This window comes from Solanum stenotomum, chromosome 3 (assembly GCF_019186545.1).
Source record: "Solanum stenotomum isolate F172 chromosome 3, ASM1918654v1, whole genome shotgun sequence".
In the NCBI taxonomy this organism is placed as follows: domain Eukaryota; kingdom Viridiplantae; phylum Streptophyta; class Magnoliopsida; order Solanales; family Solanaceae; genus Solanum; species Solanum stenotomum.
The window spans coordinates 16,537,030-16,554,453 of NC_064284.1; the positions used below are offsets into that span (position 1 = coordinate 16,537,030).

The following is a 17,424-nucleotide window of genomic DNA, read 5'->3' on the forward strand; positions in this document are numbered from 1 at the left end:
CTTGGAAAAAAGTAGAAATTTTGTGAATGAAACTTGACCTTACAGTTTCACGCAACTAACTGAAAAATGATGGAAAAAATCAAAGTGGTGAAGACAACTGAACCGAAAATATCAGAGAGAGACTTGAAGGGAAAATAATTAAACACAAAAGGGCTCAATGTTGATTTGCAGCTAACCATGAATCTCTTTAATCCAAACACTGCAGTTTTCTTTTCAACTATTAAACCTTTTAAGAAATATTTTCATAAACCAGATTTAGAAACCACAAAGTAAAGGAAACTGAAATTGTTATGAACGAAATTCTGGATACCAACGTCATACAAGTAGTTATAGGGATGACAAGAGCTATTGGGCCGAGAACAAGCAATAGGGCTAGGTTAATTTGAGATCCGGATTGAGTAGTGGGCATGGAAACGACTCCATCAAAAAGGGTAGTGCAATGTGATTCAGGAATTATGCAAATTGTTAAGAAAAGAGTCTGATTCCTCTCATCTCCATTCTTAGTCTAAGCTTCTCATCTCCTTCTATCCATCTCTGTAATTTCTGATCTTCTTCCCCTTTGATTACATTCTGAGTTTCGTTTTAAGAATCGCTAGTGGTTACTTGCTTGTTGTTTCCATTTCTCAATTGTATTTTGTATTGTCAACGATTATAATAGATATCCTCGTTGTGTGGTAACTTGAGTTGTTACAGAAATGCATTGACAGATAAAAACAATTAAAAACATAAGAACGAGTTGTATCAACCATCACAGATTACTTAACTCCGCAGATTTGTATGACCAATATAAAAATCTTCGCTGAAAAGTGGGATTTCATCATCATCTTCTTGGGGTTCTGGAACGTAAGGAACCATTGTTTCGAGTATAGAGGCAGCATTATTGAGATTAAGTGGTGTGGATACATTTAGAATTGGTTAATTTACTGTAAATGTCATATTAATTAATTCATCGAGTCTGTTAGAATTAGTTAGTTAGTTGTCAAATCACGTGGTAGTTGCTTTCTTTCAGTTAGTTAGGACTTTAGATATTTTACTCATTCAGTTGTATAAATACTAGTCTGAACTACCATTGTACACAATTAATTCAGAATGCAGAATTTCATTCTTCTTCTCTAATCAAGCTTTATGCTCTCATCATCAATGGAGGTTTTCGTCTTCTCAAACCTTTCATCTTAACATGGTATCAAAGCTAGGACACTTTGTTCTTCCTCTTTCTCTTCGTCTTTAATTTCTGCATCAAATCTTCTCTTTTCCCCAATTTTTCTTCGATTTTTTTTTCTTTCTGATTAGAAATGGTAGATCTCACATCTGCTAGCACTGATTCAGCTAGCACTACTTCATCTGGAATTGATACGGGAAGTCATTTTTACATTCATCCCTCAGATAGTCCTGGTGCAGTGCTTGTACCTGTTCCTTTTAATGGCACTGGATTTCACTCTTGGCGCCGTAGTGTACTTCGATCTTTGTCGGTGAAGAACAAGCTAGTCTTCATCAATGGTGAGTGTAAGAAACCAGATGCAAATCATTCCACTTATTGTCAATGGGTGAGGTGCGACGATATGGTTACCTCTTGGATTCTCAATTCTCTAAGTCGAGATATTGCAGACAGTGTTGAGTATGTCAATGATGCTCTGGAACTGTGGACAGAACTGGAGGATCGTTATGATCAAACAAATGGAGCAAAATTGTATCAGACTCAGAAGGAAATTAATGATCTTAATCAAGGTATTCTCGATATCACTACATACTATACTCGCATGAAAAAGCTTTGGGAAGAGCTGAACAATTTATGTGTTTTAAGTCAGTGCAATTGTGTATGTGTGTGTGGAGCTAAGGCTAATATTCATAAGGCAGAACAAGATAGACGTCTGATTCAGTTTCTCATGGGTTTGAATGTGGTGTATACCACAATTAGGGGAAGTATTTTGATGATGAATCCCTTACCTTCTATGGCACAAGCTTTTGCATTGTTAGTGCAAGAGGAGAAACAAAGGGAATTCAAGCCCAACAACAACCAAATGTTTGCTGAAAGTAGTTCCCTCATAGCGAGTTCATCAGGTTCAGGAGGAAGAAATTTTCAAACAAATTATTCTGTTCCCAACACAACACCTAGAGGGAGACCTTTTTGTGAATTCTGTAGAAGGCCAGGTCACATTAAAGACAAATGCTACAAGCTACATGGTTACCCATCTGGTGGCACGCCTACAAATTCTTTTAATTCCCAAACCTCAAACAATTATGGTACAAACCAGCATCAGAAAGCTCCTAATCGTGATCAGTANAATTTCTGATCTTCTTCCCCTTTGATTACATTCTGAGTTTCATTTTAAGAATCGGTAGTGGTTACTTGCTTGTTGTTTCCATTTCTCAATTGTATTTTGTATTGTCAACGATTATAATAGATATCCTCGTTGTGTGGTAACTTGAGTTGTTACAGAAATGCATTGACAGATAAAAACAATTAAAACATAAGAACGAGTTGTATCAACCATCACAGATTACTTAACTCCACAGATTTGTATGACCAATATAAAAATCTTCGCTGAAAAGTGGGATTTCATCATCATCTTCTTGGGGTTCTGGAACGTAAGGAACCATTGTTTCGAGTATAGAGGCAGCATACGCATCAAGTTCTTTGTGGTAAGTAGCAATGTCATAATCCGGACGAGTTTCCACAGGAACAGAGCATTCTTCTACTTCTTTTGCGGCAGGCACATTTGACTCTTTTGCGAGTAAACTAACAGAGAGAGTTTCTCGATGAAGCACAGGAACAGAACATTCTTCTTGTATTGCAGCAGGCAATTGGGTCACATTTGATTTCATGTTCCCATTCAAAATACTGTTTAACTCATCAGATGGAATTGCACTGGATTTCACAGTTTCTTGACATTGTGATGAACAACTGCCAAGAAAATTCTCTGAAGTGGCTTTCCTCCAAGTGCTACATACAGTAAAATCGTCATATCGAATTTTACCATGTAGTCTCAAGTCCTCTAGTATTTTATCACTAACGCGATATTATTTCATATAGCAGGTTGGGGCTTGGTTTTTTTCATCAAAACGGAACCTGTTCTTGAACCCAATTACTGATCTTTTCTTGTCGTATTTTGGTTTACTAATGTCGGATCTTTTCCATGTGCCGCCTCCACCAACAATTGCCCTGTGGAACTTGTTACTCTTCCCTGCGTTTTTCCTCTTTAACTGAGTGAACACATGATGATGATTAGTAGTAGTTAGGGGGTGCCAAATGAGCGGGTTGAGTTGAAATTGGAGATATTAAAATGAATTGAAATAGAAATCAGGTTGGGTCTTGACCCGCCCAAGTTTAGTTTGGGCTCATGTGTTGGGTTTTGACCCGCCCAATTTGACCCGATTAATCTCAATAATTTTAACATAGTGATATTTAACTTTCATAATCACAATGCAAATTTTAGCTCAAGATTTTATTTTTAAAAAAGTAACAATATTTTTTTTATTTTAACGACGAGAATCTCTCTTTTTCCTATTCCTATCCCGATGGGCAGAACTAAAGCTCTTATTTTCTGTTGAGTGATAATTCTAGTATGCCTTGAATGAACCCCTTGAAAGCTTGATGCAAATAAATGAATTTGTATTCTATGTTTCCTAGCTATATATCCCATTTAATTTTGGTCATTAAATAAATAAAAATTTGACGAATAACTAATTGACTGCTTTTCTTTCGGTTAATCCTTTCCCCATTCCTAGTCTATTAATAGCAAAATGGATTTTTCCAATGTGTAAAATCAAAATTCCAATGGCTTTGGCTGCTCTAACCTTCCTGACCATGATTTTTTTTGTAGGTATTTCACTGCGAAATAAGAAATTGTAATGAATAACATGCTCCCACACATATATCAATTTGGGGCATGAATCAAAACCTTGAAACCACCACAATACCAAATTGTGATAATAGACCAATACTGCAGTAAAGGGTGGCAACTTGGACTACACAATTCTCCAGATAAAAAGTAGCATTCGAAGGAATTGTTTTGGTGCAACAAGTAGAAAAGCTCAAGCAAAAGAAGTCGGAAAATGGCATTCAAAGAGCTTGAGAAGAAGGTTTACTGAGCTTTGATTGTTGAAGTTCAAGTATGACACTTTTTTCTATACCTAAAACCTCTACTAGCCCAAATGTAAGAACCCTGGGATCATGGTTGAGAGAGGAGCAAAGGCTGAGGATGACAAGGCCAAAGTATGACAAATTAGACAGTGATAATAACACGGGTGATGACATTGAATAATCTCCAGATTCTACTCACTCGGTATCTATACCGGTGAGAGGCAACATGTATAGTCGAGGTACACACAAGTTGACCTAAACACCACTAGTATAAAAGAATAACCTAGCTGACAGAAATCACTAATGTGTGGACACATGTATTTGAGTTGATACATAATAATCAAGCTAAAGATAAGGATGAGGTGCACAATATCTTACCTTGAGAGACACTGAAACAGAGTGGCTTCGCTGTGATCCAGGCAGCCACAATAGAAGGAAGAGTTAATTTTGACTTGATGTATATATAGAATTCATCGAAAACCTGGTAATGCAGATATTCTGAAGAGTGAATATCAACGGTTTAACCTTTCTGACAGAGTACGGTTGATGAAAGTGGTGACTGCGCTTTGATTTATTTTGTGCAAGACAAGCTACTAGGGTTTGTCATCAGAGGATGTTATTAGTTTAGAAGAGATTTAGCTTCCACACTGGTTATAAATAATAATGAACAGAAACAATGGCAGATTTCATCCGAATGCATGATGAGTGTACTCAATTTTTTAACAAAATGCTCCCTCGTGCAGCAATTTTCAACNAGCTACTAGGGTTCATCAGAGGATGTTATTAGTTTAAAAGAGATTTAGCTTCCACACTGGTTATAAATAATAATGAACAGAAACAATGGCAGATTTCATCCGAATGCATGATGAGTGTACTCAATTTTTTAACAAAATGCTCCCTCGTGCAGCAATTTTCAACTCCTGCCAAAATTTAATCTCACAGTTGCCAAATTCTGAAATATATTCTTACTCCTAGTTGTTAAAAAGGAGAAATAATGTGGTCTATACATGAAGCTTCCAGCTCTGTAAAAACCAATCAATGACTACTTGAGATAATATATGGTTGCTTACTTGAATATAACAAAATTAGGAGAACTTAATTTTTAAATTAGGGAGGACCAGACAATTTGCCAGTCAACCAGGTCAGCCGCTTCCCAACGTTGAGAGATAAGAAAATCTCCCTAGCTGCATGATTGTTGAAGAGATCCAAAGTAGCATAATAAACTTGGTCATTGACACCTTCCAATTTATCTAACGCTCTAATACAGTCGGTTATGGTGAACTTGTCACTGCACTTCTTAACAGCAGAAGCTCTAAGTCTTGAAGCAGCAGCCATCTCGGATATAGCTCTTGCAATAGCACCATCAACCCCCTTGCGCCTTTTCTTTCGACCTGTATCAGTAGGTGAGCTCACAGATTGAATAATTTCTTGTTCATTGGAATCAGGACCTTCTTCAGACTCTGAATATGACAACTCTTCCTGGGACAGTGTTGGAGGTTGAGAATGAGATGATAAACCGGGGAGACGGTCCTTGTGCATAGTAGATCCATTATCTGTCCCTCTACTTCCAGAATCCGCAAATATCATGCTCAGTCCCTTGTAAAATGGGCAGCCTGTGCTCCTTATGGTCTCCACATCTGGATGTTCCTGATTAGTACATGTCAAGGGGGGGTTTTGTGATGGATGATTTCTATAAGAACAATATAAAGACCTTGGCATGAAAAACTTAGATATGGTAAACTGCAATCCATCAATAAATCACTTTTGTGATCCAGCAATGAATTACTTAGGCATTGAAAAAGGACGTTTCGTTCACAAGAATCTTCTGGAATTAGGAATTATAAGAAAATAAAAAGGAAACCAGAGTTCAACTTGCAAACAGAAAAGTGTGTCCTAGCAGCTAAAGTATTTCTTTTCAGAACAGAAAATGTGGGAACACACCTTCATATACCGATCCCAAGCTTCATCTGTTGCTGTCACTAAACCTGTAGTTTCATCCCATTTGAAATCAGTATGATCAAGTAGCAATTTCATAGTAGCAAAAAGCTTTCTTAGTGCAGCATATCGATACTTCAATTGCTCCCTCTCCCATGTAAGACCGGTTCTTTTATGAAACTCATCACAAATACATTTCCAACCTTTCTTGCTAAAAGACTTGTTTTGTTTATGCCCTCCTTGAACTTCGTCTACCATTAACCCCACCAATATTATAGTAAGAGATGTGGTCCACTTAGCTCTACACTGGGATTCTCGCTGCTGCACAGTTACCTGTGTTTTCAAACGAGCCGGCCTCCCAGCCATCTATTTGATTGAACAAAAGTACAATTATTAATTATAGCAGTATTGCGCCTTACCATGACAAGCAAGAACAACACAGAGATAACAGAACTTCAAGCTTGAAAACTTTTGTTTTTCATCTCAAAGATGGCATTCAAACATCCAAGTAATGTTCAAAGATGAATACATGTATCACCAAAGACACTTGCATTGAGAATTAGTATTTACGTAAAGATTGAGGCGTTATCCAACATGAAGTTTTTATCAAAAGGAGAAACGGTATCCTCTAGTTAACAAGACGTTATGTACCAAACACTAAAGAATACCCTCTTCTCTTATGTACCAAACACTATACCCTCTTCTTCCATTTCCTTAAAGTTTCAATTTTTCATGCATACACAGATGCAAATGAACCAATTCGCCTTCGACCTATCACAACAATTAGCAATTTCAGTGAACCTTTTACCCGGAAACTATAACTCAATACTAGAAAACAGCAATTTCACATTTGTTTAACTCACAAACACCAAAGTATATAATTTTTTTCCACAAAGGAACAAATACATAAACGTCTATTGGCACTCAAGGTATGACACAGTAGTCAATAGAGTAATTTGAGAAGTTCAAATCGCAACAGATACAAAAACATTAGGTGATTCCTTTCCATCTGTCATACAGGTATCCCGTTAAATTAGTAGAACAGACCAACATTGGACTTGAAAGAATTAAAGTTTAGTGATGACAACTTCATTGTGGCCACTTGGATACATGGTTCAAATCTCGTCTGACCACTAACCACGCGCCAAAAGTTAATCCAATTCGATTATAAGCTTGATAAAATTCTAAAATTTCCACTTTATACAATTCATAGTAATCAAATTGGTGAAAAAGACAGCCCTAGAAATTACGAAACAGAAGAGAAATTACGTGAATCTTTTTTATATGAACAATGCAGACGAATAAATAATAATAAAAATATACATCGAACAGAGAGAATTTACCTCTGAGCAAACTGCTGCTGTAAAAACTGACCTACTTTCGTTACAGTAAACAACTGGATTTTCCCCTAATTCACAACTTTGGCCATCCAAACACGGCATAGCCCTTTTTCTCCTTGTGCGTACGAGATCAAGAGAATATATTTTATAAAAAACCCAAAATCTTCTATCAATTTGCACTTACACCCCCTAACCTTTGACGGTAATGTCAAATATGCCGAGGTTAATTTTTTATTATTTATTTCGGCATGATGTTCAGTACCCACATTGAGGGGCTAAAGCCTACCTAACAAAGATGACTCCCTACCAAGAGAAATTTGAATTCAAGACTTCTGATTAAGAATGAAGGAGTCAGGGGCGACTCTACAGCTTTGCAAAAAAAGCATACCCCAAAATTTGAGGGGCCTCATTTCTAAAAAAAAAATAATAAGTTATAAGTATTTTTTAAAAAAAAAATATCGAATATTATTTGTAGAAAATAAAAAAAGTTATAAAACAACAAAGAAGTAATAGAAGTTTGACAAATTATTAATACTCTGTCTCAAAGATTAAATAATTGACTATAATAAACTTCATAAAAAATATATATTCAAATTTAAGGCCTTCATTCGAATTTGTCTTTAGGCCACCGATTTATTAAAGCCACCCCCTGAAAGGAGCATTTACCACTCCGCCACAACTCTTGTTGGTGGCTGAGGTTACTCTTTACTCTTTCCAATCGAATTTTATCTTCTATAGTTTGAATTTATCTTTAAATTTGTGAAGAAAAAATATAAGTACTATATTTGATATTAAGCTAAATGTAAAATATGCACAAAGGTTTTATTCTTGAAGTGTTTGATTTGTTTTATTTCTACTAGTCGTTTTCCGGCTTAACTTTAACATTTGTCACGTGGGACTAAGTAGATAAACAAAATATCCATTTTTTCTGATATATATAACCGTGCAATATTCTGAAACATGTACCTGAGCAAAGAAATACCTACGAAAATATTTTGAAAATCCAAATTTAGATATTCAAAATTACTACAAATTATAATTTTTCTTATATTAATATGATGAAAAATATAGATGCTGGTCAAAATTTATATCATATGGCTCTAAAAAGAAATTTGTGACAAGTAAAACGGTAAGAGCATATAAATTTCTTGTCATATAAATTTATATGAACTAGCTTGTGAGCACAAATAACTTTGTCCACCAAGACGGGGTAAAACGATTATTTTTAAAAAACCTAGTATTTTGTCTCTACTGTAATTTGTCCCTCCTTTCCTATTATTTTCAAGCGATGCATTAACCGCGAGACCACATCCCGAAAAAGAGAAGGGAGGCATGCCTGGTTTATATAGTACCCATTTGGCAAGGTTCAGCAAGCTGCAAAAAGGTGGGCAGACAAAAGTAACATGATATATCTACTAACAATAGAAACTTAAACGCTCTCCACAACTTGTAGCAAACATGCCTGCAACCAAATTCACTATTTTAACCAACCATTTCAAATCAACAAATTCAAAAAAATAACACAACTTTTGGCCTTCTTCCTATAAATAGCCTTTGCCATTCTTATGTACTTGGCATAAAGAATCGATGTCTTATTTTGTACCATGTTGAGCTCACATGCCCTGAGGCAAGTCAAACAAGCAGTTGAGGAGGCCACGAAGAAGGACAAAACAGTGCCTGCAGCATTTCCATGATAGTGCCATCCGAGTACACAACCACAAACCTTATTCAATTATAAAAATCCCATAATGGTTAAACTTTCTCACACTTCCCCCTCCCGTTGCTTTTTCTTTTTACGATTTTATCCCCTTTTACCTTCTTGACAGGTTGTGATGCTTTGGTTTTGCTGAACTCCAAGGGAAAAACTTGGCAGAAAAAGATGGTCCTCCTAATGTTTCTTTGCATGCATCCTATGTCATTGATAATGCAAAGAAAGCAATTGAAGCTCTTTGCCCCAGCATAGTCTCATGCACATATACTTCAGCCTTTGCTGCGATAGATGCACTGGTGATGATAAATTTCCCCCTATGATAAGCAGACAGAATACATATAAAGAGGACAGCAATGCAGTAAATCAGTTCCTTCTAATATTAATTACTCTAGAATGCCCAAAAAATAGATAAATGGTATGATAATTGACAAAGTCATACACATTATACAATGGGAGAAAATTAGTGATTTCCTATCAATTAGTGATATCGCGCATTAAAGTTATTTCTTATTTTTTGACATGGTATTACCAAAACAGGTAAATACAATCAATGTTATATTCTACCAGCTTAATAAAGTTGATTTGCTCTGGTGGGCCTTAGTGAATATGCCTGAAAAAGAAAAGATGGGTGAATATCAAAAGCTAGTGAAACAGAACAGCTGCCAAGTCCAGCATTGAACAAATCGACTTCAACAAAGTTTCTCCCAGAGGGGTCTATCAATTGAAGACTTGATGGCTCTCTCGGGTGAATATGACAAAGCTCCAAATCTCACATGGTCTACTCTATCTCTAGAGTCTAGGAGTTTTTTTCCCATTGCTCATCATGCAATAAATGGATACACAACTTCAATACCACCTATGACATTGACATTACATTACACCCAGCCTTTGCAGCACTCTTGAAGAGCATATATTCACTGAAACATGGGAAGACCCATAGATCCATCATCAACCACCTTTATAATAATATATAACAAGCTAATTCTCCGGTGGAAGAGCTTGTTTTATTCAGAACAAGCTTTATTCAAGTACTCCAAAACTAAAGATATGGTTAATGATTTTGCTAGCTCAAAAGCAGATTTCTCCAAAGTTTTTTCCAATTCTATGATCAAAGATGAGCAGCCTTACAGGAGGTGACATGGTTAAAAAAATTGCATGACAGTTAACTGATTAATTCAAAGTTAATTCTACTTTTATCTATCATTCCCTGTATTATCATAGTTCATTATATTGATGCAATAACAAGCAAATTCTCCGGTGAAAGAGCTTGTTTTATTCAGAACAAGCTCTATTCAAGTACTCCAAAACTAAAGATATGGTTAATGATTTTGCTAGCTCAAAAGCAGATTTCTCCAAAGTTTTTTCCAATTCTATGATCAAAGATGAGCAGCCTTACAGGAGGTGACATGGTTAAAAAAATTGCATGGCAGTTAACTGATTAATTCAAAGTTGATTCTACTTTTATCTATCATTCCCTGTATTATCATAGTTCATTATATTGAATGCAATAATTAGAGGAAATAATGGCTCTTTTCATAAGACCTTGTTGCACTAGTCACTTCTATTTAGTTGATCACAAGTTATTGCATAGAAACCTGAACTATTACAAATTATGGTATCATTTAAAAAGTAAAAAATAAGAGGACAGCAGCAAAGATTTTTAAAAAGCTATATATTTGACAAGTAGTGGATCACTGACTTACAGTGGAGGAAGTAAAATACGTCAGCAGAACCTAATACTTAGCACCATCACGCTTGAATTCAGTTACATCAGTTTTTTCTCGTCTCCGTTAGCTGTGTCCAAAACAATCTCAGCCAATTGAATGTTACCACTCAAACTAGACGTCTTGTAAGATGGCATGAATGAGAACCCATCAAGAAGCTTAACACACTTCAGGCCCCATTTCACCATCAAAAATCCAATTAGGTGATGCCCACTACACATGGTTTAAATCAATTAGAGGAAACATCTCCCTCAGAAGTTGGATCATCTATACCTCTGAATGAGCTAAGTACACAAGAAAAGAATCCTTAGCTGAACCTAAAGCAAGAAAAGAAGATAGAAATGCACCTTCTGTTGTGATATGTAGTAATAAAAACGGATGATGGACTACTCTGGAGTAAAAATGCCACAGTTGCAAAAAGATCATCAAAGGCTTGGTAACCATGCAAGATAGACATTTCAACTTCAGTAGACAGGTCCAGAAAAGAAGGAAAGAACAAGATAAATAAAGATAATCCTACCACAACTGTCATATAGGACATCAGCTCCAAGGATAATGTTTGGGCACAGACAGAAGGTTTGTGTACCCCACACACCCCATGTAAGTCCGTGTATCTAGAAGAAAAAATTGAATAAAATACTTCAATAACAGCATGGGCAATGTGAAAATGAAAGACCTCAAATAGATATCTTGCACAAAATAAAGGCATGAAAGAAGATCTTCATAACACCTACGGAGGAGACACGCATAAAAACTATCACTGTTCCAAGGCATTCTGTATGCTCTTAGATACTCAAGTAAAATGGACACAGTTTACCCCTTCTACACAAAATGCATCATGTGGAATGAGAAGTTGCATATATAGAAAACAAAAGCATGCAGATTACCTTGCATTTGATAGCATTTAAGTCACACTGTCTTCTCATATGAGTGAGCACCTGTATATCAACAGAAAAACAGTTCTAGTAAAACTGAAGTAAGTATCTTGGTGCATATATGGGAGTTCAAGGTGCTGACAAATAAATTCTTCAAAATGTTTGAGACATTCTTACTCAGGATCGGTACTTTCTAGCCTACCTACTAGCATCAATTGTTTAGTAATTCAATGACATCAATCACTACTGTAACTTCAGATTGTTGATCACTAATACTGAAGCAACATGAGTGTGTGAGAATAGGGTCAATGGCAGCTCTATTTCATATAAAGCATCCCCAGGACAAATTCTACAAGTCAAAACCCAGAACAGTCCAACAGTTTCTGTAACCATATTACTTCGATTACCAATACTGTTGTGGGGCACACCAGATTTTTCATGACAACAAAAGCCTCAAAATACACCAAAACACTTTACAATCCAAGGTGATTAAGATAGAGGAGAAAAGGCAAAGGGCTTCTCCTTTACCAATAATTCCTAATACTGCATTCCTGTTGTGCGATATTATATGCCCAGTTCTTGAACCCAATTTAGATTACCAGTAATATAGATATGTAACACATCCATAGTTTATTAACGGGGTTAAAACACTGTTTCAAGGGCTATGATCAAATAATGAAGTCTCAATTCAGTGTCTACTGAAAAACTAGTAACAAAATCAGACCTCTGATCTGTTTGAATCGTCAGTCAGCGTCACATCTGCACCCACTTTTGCAGCAACTAGCCCAGGCAACGAGGTCCCTGCCCCAAGCTGTAAACCATATGATGAATAAGAAGTAGATAAAACACTAATCAAACTAAGACTAAAACACAGTACGCAAAATAGGCAACAAACACTGCTAGGCTTCAATATCAATTTGCAACGAAGTCATAAAATTTTCAATAACAGAAAGAACAAGTAATAGAATAAAGCAAATTCAGGTTCATTACCTCAACCACAGATGCGCTAGTAAAGCGCGACTTTTGTTGCCATACGTACTCGGCTAGAATAATACTGCAAGGCCATACGAACAAACCGTACTCTTCTTTCATGTTCTAGTTACATGCCAAAAGGAAATAGCTATGCTGAGTTCATTCTTCTTGTTTTGCTCGCTTTTGAAATTGTACATAATAGAGTTGTGAAATTAGAGAGATTTAAAAGAGAGGAAAGACCTCGATAATGGTGACGGAGAAGCCATCGGCGGTGTCTTCAGAACTTCCGAAATGGTGGCGAGAAAAAGTAGTCATTACTTCTTCAGCCGGAGACGTACCCGCCGGTTCGCCGTCGTCCCCGTTATCTACCATGCCGCCGTTGGAAACCTCTAATTTGATGTTTTACAAATTTATCCCTTTAATTTGCAACACTTTTTCTTATGCTGCTATATTAGAAAGAAACTTTTGTACATATTGCCCTCAAAGGTGTTTAATTTTTTATCATTCTATATTAAATAAATGCTTAATTATTATTTTTGGGTTACTAATTATTATTATTATTGACTAGAGATCTTATAAAATTACATTAAGTGTGATTGAAAATTTCTAAGCACATTATTTATTTATAGAAGATATATATGGTTTGCTCATTCGGTAAGATAATTGGGGAAATTTTAATATTTTATACTACTTGTGAATTTTCATGTTTATCGGAAAAATACAACTTAGGAACTCCAATTTGAATGTCCAACAGAAACTTTACATTCATATCTATCTAATTTCAAATCATGATTTTATATCTCATATCCAGTGCGTCCATAGTGGACATTTGGTCATGAAAATCATATATTTTTCATTTAATTTGAAAAAATTAAAGTTAAATTTGTGTTTGATCATACTCACACAAAGAATTTTTAGAATTTGAATGCATTTTTTCTTGTTATAAGTTATACCGTCAAATTACTAAAAATTAGCAAAATCACTTAACTTGACTACCTGAAACATGTATATAATCAAACCTGATCTAAGCTTGAAATAGATAGTACATAATGTCATAAAGTGAATCTCATATATGAGCTACTACATACCATTATAAATATTCTTCACTTTATTTAAAAAATTTGAAGTTGGAGTTGAGGATGATTTGGTTATAATTTTTACAAATAATAATCGGTTGTTTCAATATATTTTTTCTATAAAAAAAATATCTTAAATAAGGTCATTTTTATATATAAAAATAATTAAAAGGACAAAAATTGAAGAAAATAATAAAATAGTAAAAGTGAAAAGGATAAAAAGAAATAGAATTTTTGATATTTTCATGATCAAACACTAATTTTTGAGTAAGTTAAAATAATTTTTAGAAGAAAAAAACGCAAAAAATCATGGCCAAGCGGGTGGTTTCAAATTTCATTATTATAGTTGGTATCAAATATTTGATTTATCAAGTATTGAAAGTAAAGATTCTTAGGTGAATTCGAAATTCTAGACATTACATAAAATTATAAAAATTACAATTTTATGTTATATGTAATTATTTCTTCAAAATAATAATTTTGATTGTTAAATTGGATAAAAAATAATCAACATTCTATAATTATTTTTATTGATCAATATTTGATTTGGTGATTCAATATTTAACTTTTAAGTTGATTCATTAATCTTTTTGAGTCAAATATTAAATTCATTTATTAAGAAAATTAAGATCAAACTAAAATATCGAATAGTGAATCACCAAGTTTATGCTTTTTGTATTAGGTTGTAGCTAACCTCCAGTAGGAAGATCTTGAATACACATAATATATATCTACTTATCACTAAATAATCAAATTTAAAATTTAAATGGAAACGTGAAAAGTTTGTAGTGATCGACGCGCCGCTTGTAAATGTTACACGATAATTATCAAACCACGTGGCATACAAGCGGACAATTCAAATGGAGATGACTTCGATCAGACCACCATATATTTGGACTATCTGTCAAGAAAATCGTGAAATTATCGTCATTTAACAAGTGAAAAAATATTATTTTCAAATCTTAAATATTAGAAGGATAAAGTGAATTTTACTAAAAAATATTTATTTATACGATCAAATCGTTTATTACATAATTACAAATAACCTTTTAATACGGACAAACCTTGTTATAGTGTGAAACTAGTTTGGATCAATCAAAAACCATGCGGGTGAAACTAGTTTTTTCACTCAAGTAAACTCTAGAATTAGGGTACTTTCATAAATCTTAGCTTTGTAATACAATCCGGCTTAGATTTTCTATTAAAGCAAAGAAGAAAAATACTATTCCAACATAAATAAATTTAGCCAAATAATTTGCTTTTTAAAATAAGTTCTTTTAAATAAATATTATTTCTCTTTTAAAAATTTGTCTGAACCAGTTATTATTTGTGTACAATATAATAACTTTGACTACTTGATCATAAGTTTTCATTAAAACGAAAGAAAGTAATAACATGCGAAAAAAATGACTTACCCTCTAAATAATATGATTGAATACATGTGTGCTCTAACTAGTGTAACATTAACATATATATATATATATATGTGCGCTCTAACTAGTGTAACATTAACATATATATATATATACTTTATATTTTCAAAATCTCAAACATTAATTCCATTATGTGTATAAAATTACATTATGTGTATTTGAAAATTTCTAAATACAAATATTTATTATAAAAAATAAATAGAAGCAATTTATCTATGCGTCGTCTTATGATGTATAAATGTCTTGTTTATGAACTATATATGATTTGCACATTATGTGTAAGATGATTCGGGAAATTTTGATATTTTTCCCTACTTATGGATTTTCATGTTTATGAGAGAAAATACAACTTAAGAAATTCAAATTGCATGTTCAAGCAAATCTTCACCTTTGTCTATATTTAATTTCGAATCATGATTTTATATACGCGGGTCCTTAATGAGTATTTGGTCCTGAAAATCAAATATTTTTTGCTTTATTTGAAAATTTGTGTTTGATCATACATTCTACAAAGAGTATTTATAATTTGAATGCACATTTTCTTACTATAAGTTATACCCCAAATTAGGATTGTCTATTGGTCGGTTCGGTTCGATTGTGAAGTTTATCGATTTGACTTATTGGCTATCGGTTTGTAGAGATTCTAAACCGTTATAGAACCATTAAGATATTGACTTATCGGCTATTGATCGTTATCGGTTTAACCGTTAAGATTTGACACAAAAAAAAATCATTGAAAATCACTTAGAAACGAGGTGACAAACCAAATGAACCATGCACATGAGTTCATAAGTTATATTTTGCTCAAAAGCAAACACTTTTATATTGTAGAATAACCAAGAGTTTGAAAAAATAAAAGTAGGAAACCAAACTCTAAGTCAATGATTTTATATACAAAATGGTATAAATATAATTATTTAATTTACTATCGGGTTATCGATTAACCCATTAAGAAAAAACCTCAAACCGTTAAGAACCGACAACCCGATAACAAAAAAATAATCAAAACCATTATCAATGCCGTTAAACTAACAACTCATTTTTGATAAACCAATAACTTTTTTTCGGTTTAGATTATCAGGTTCGGTTCGATTTTAAACAGCCCTTCCCCAAATTATTAAAATCTAGCAAAATCACCTAACTTGACTACTTTTTCTTACTATAAGTTATACCCTAAATTACTAAAAACTAGCAAAATCACCTAACTTGACTACCTGATATATATATATATATATATAAAGCTTGCTTCGTGGCGGAGCACTTAGCAATGGCAGCAGTCGACCTAGAAAGTTGCAATTCGATTAAAAGTCAGTAGCACGATAGTTGTTCCTCGATCTCAGTCCATTCAGTCAAGCCAGAAGGAAAATCAGTGTAACTCCCACCGTCCTTGTTGCTTTAGTAATTTATATATATAATTTGTTCTAAGTTCGAAATAGATAGAAGATTATATTATAAATTAAATCTCATATATGAGTTGCTACATACTATTACAAATGTTTTCCTTCACTTTATTTAAAAAAAAATTGAAGTTGGAGTTGAAGATAGTTTGATTACAGTTTTTGCGAATTATATCCGGTTGTTTGAATGTATTTTTTCTTAAAAAAATAAAATATAGTTTAAATAAGGTCATTTTATATATAAAAAATAATAATTAAAAAGGACCAAATTTGAAAGAAAAAAAAATAAATGTGAAAAGGTAAAAAGTAACGAAATTTTCAGTATTTGATGATCAAATACTGAATTTTGGCAAGCAAAATCATTTTAAGAAGGAACAACAGAAAATATCTTGACCAAACGGATGGATCAAATTTCATTAATATAGTTAATCAAATATTGAAAGTAGTGATTCTTAGGTAAATTCAAAGTTTTAGACATTACATAAAATTATAAAGATTACAACTTTATGTTATATGTAATTGTTTCTTTAAAATAATAATTTTAATCTTTAAATTGTATAAGAAAAATATCAATTTCTGTAATTATTTTATTAAACAATATTTGATTTGTTGATTTAATTAACTTTTAAGTTGATTCATTAATTTTTTTAGTCAAATGTCAAATCAATTTATTTTAAAAAAATCTAAGATCAAACTAAAATGTCCAACTACATTAATGAATCACCTAATTTAAGTTATTTCAACTACATTAATGAATCACCTAGTTTAAGTTATTTGTATTTAGATTGTAGCTAGGCTCTTGTCATTAGTAGGAAGATCTTGAATTCACTTATTACTAGATAATCAAATTCAAAATTTAAATGAAAACGTAAAAAGTTTG

At 33.5% G+C, this 17,424-nt stretch overlaps 3 protein-coding genes across 6 annotated transcripts; 1 reads left to right on the top strand and 2 right to left on the bottom strand.

Annotated features, from left to right (window-relative positions):
* The first annotated feature begins 1,292 nt into the window (after positions 1-1,292).
* On the top strand, positions 1,293-2,291 carry LOC125858737 (uncharacterized). Its single transcript, XM_049538551.1, has one exon. The coding sequence runs from the start codon at positions 1,293-1,295 to the stop codon at positions 2,289-2,291; it is 999 nt and encodes a 332-aa protein (XP_049394508.1).
* Positions 2,292-4,931: 2,640 nt separating this feature from the next.
* On the bottom strand, positions 4,932-7,467 carry LOC125858287 (L10-interacting MYB domain-containing protein-like). The gene is made up of 3 exons (XM_049538013.1): positions 7,360-7,467; positions 6,023-6,382; positions 4,932-5,728 (listed from the first exon to the last, which is right to left on the bottom strand). Exons 1-3 carry the CDS (start codon positions 7,456-7,458, stop codon positions 5,189-5,191), a joined length of 999 nt encoding a protein of 332 aa, XP_049393970.1. The 5' UTR covers positions 7,459-7,467; the 3' UTR covers positions 4,932-5,188.
* A 1,248-nt stretch (positions 7,468-8,715) lies between these two features.
* On the bottom strand, positions 8,716-13,093 carry LOC125858290 (uncharacterized). 4 transcript variants are annotated; one of them, XM_049538037.1, is made up of 8 exons: positions 12,879-13,093; positions 12,657-12,761; positions 12,391-12,477; positions 11,679-11,729; positions 11,312-11,405; positions 11,139-11,223; positions 10,771-11,004; positions 8,716-9,360 (listed from the first exon to the last, which is right to left on the bottom strand). In XM_049538037.1, exons 1-7 carry the CDS (start codon positions 13,008-13,010, stop codon positions 10,833-10,835), a joined length of 726 nt encoding a protein of 241 aa, XP_049393994.1. In that variant the 5' UTR covers positions 13,011-13,093; the 3' UTR covers positions 8,716-9,360; positions 10,771-10,832. The 4 variants fall into 4 exon arrangements, with proteins under 4 accessions (XP_049393994.1, XP_049393993.1, XP_049393996.1 ...); XM_049538036.1 differs by having other exon boundaries at positions 8,728-9,381; positions 12,879-13,092; XM_049538039.1 differs by lacking the exon at positions 8,716-9,360 and adding an exon at positions 9,404-9,677.
* Between the last annotated feature and the right edge of the window lie 4,331 nt (positions 13,094-17,424).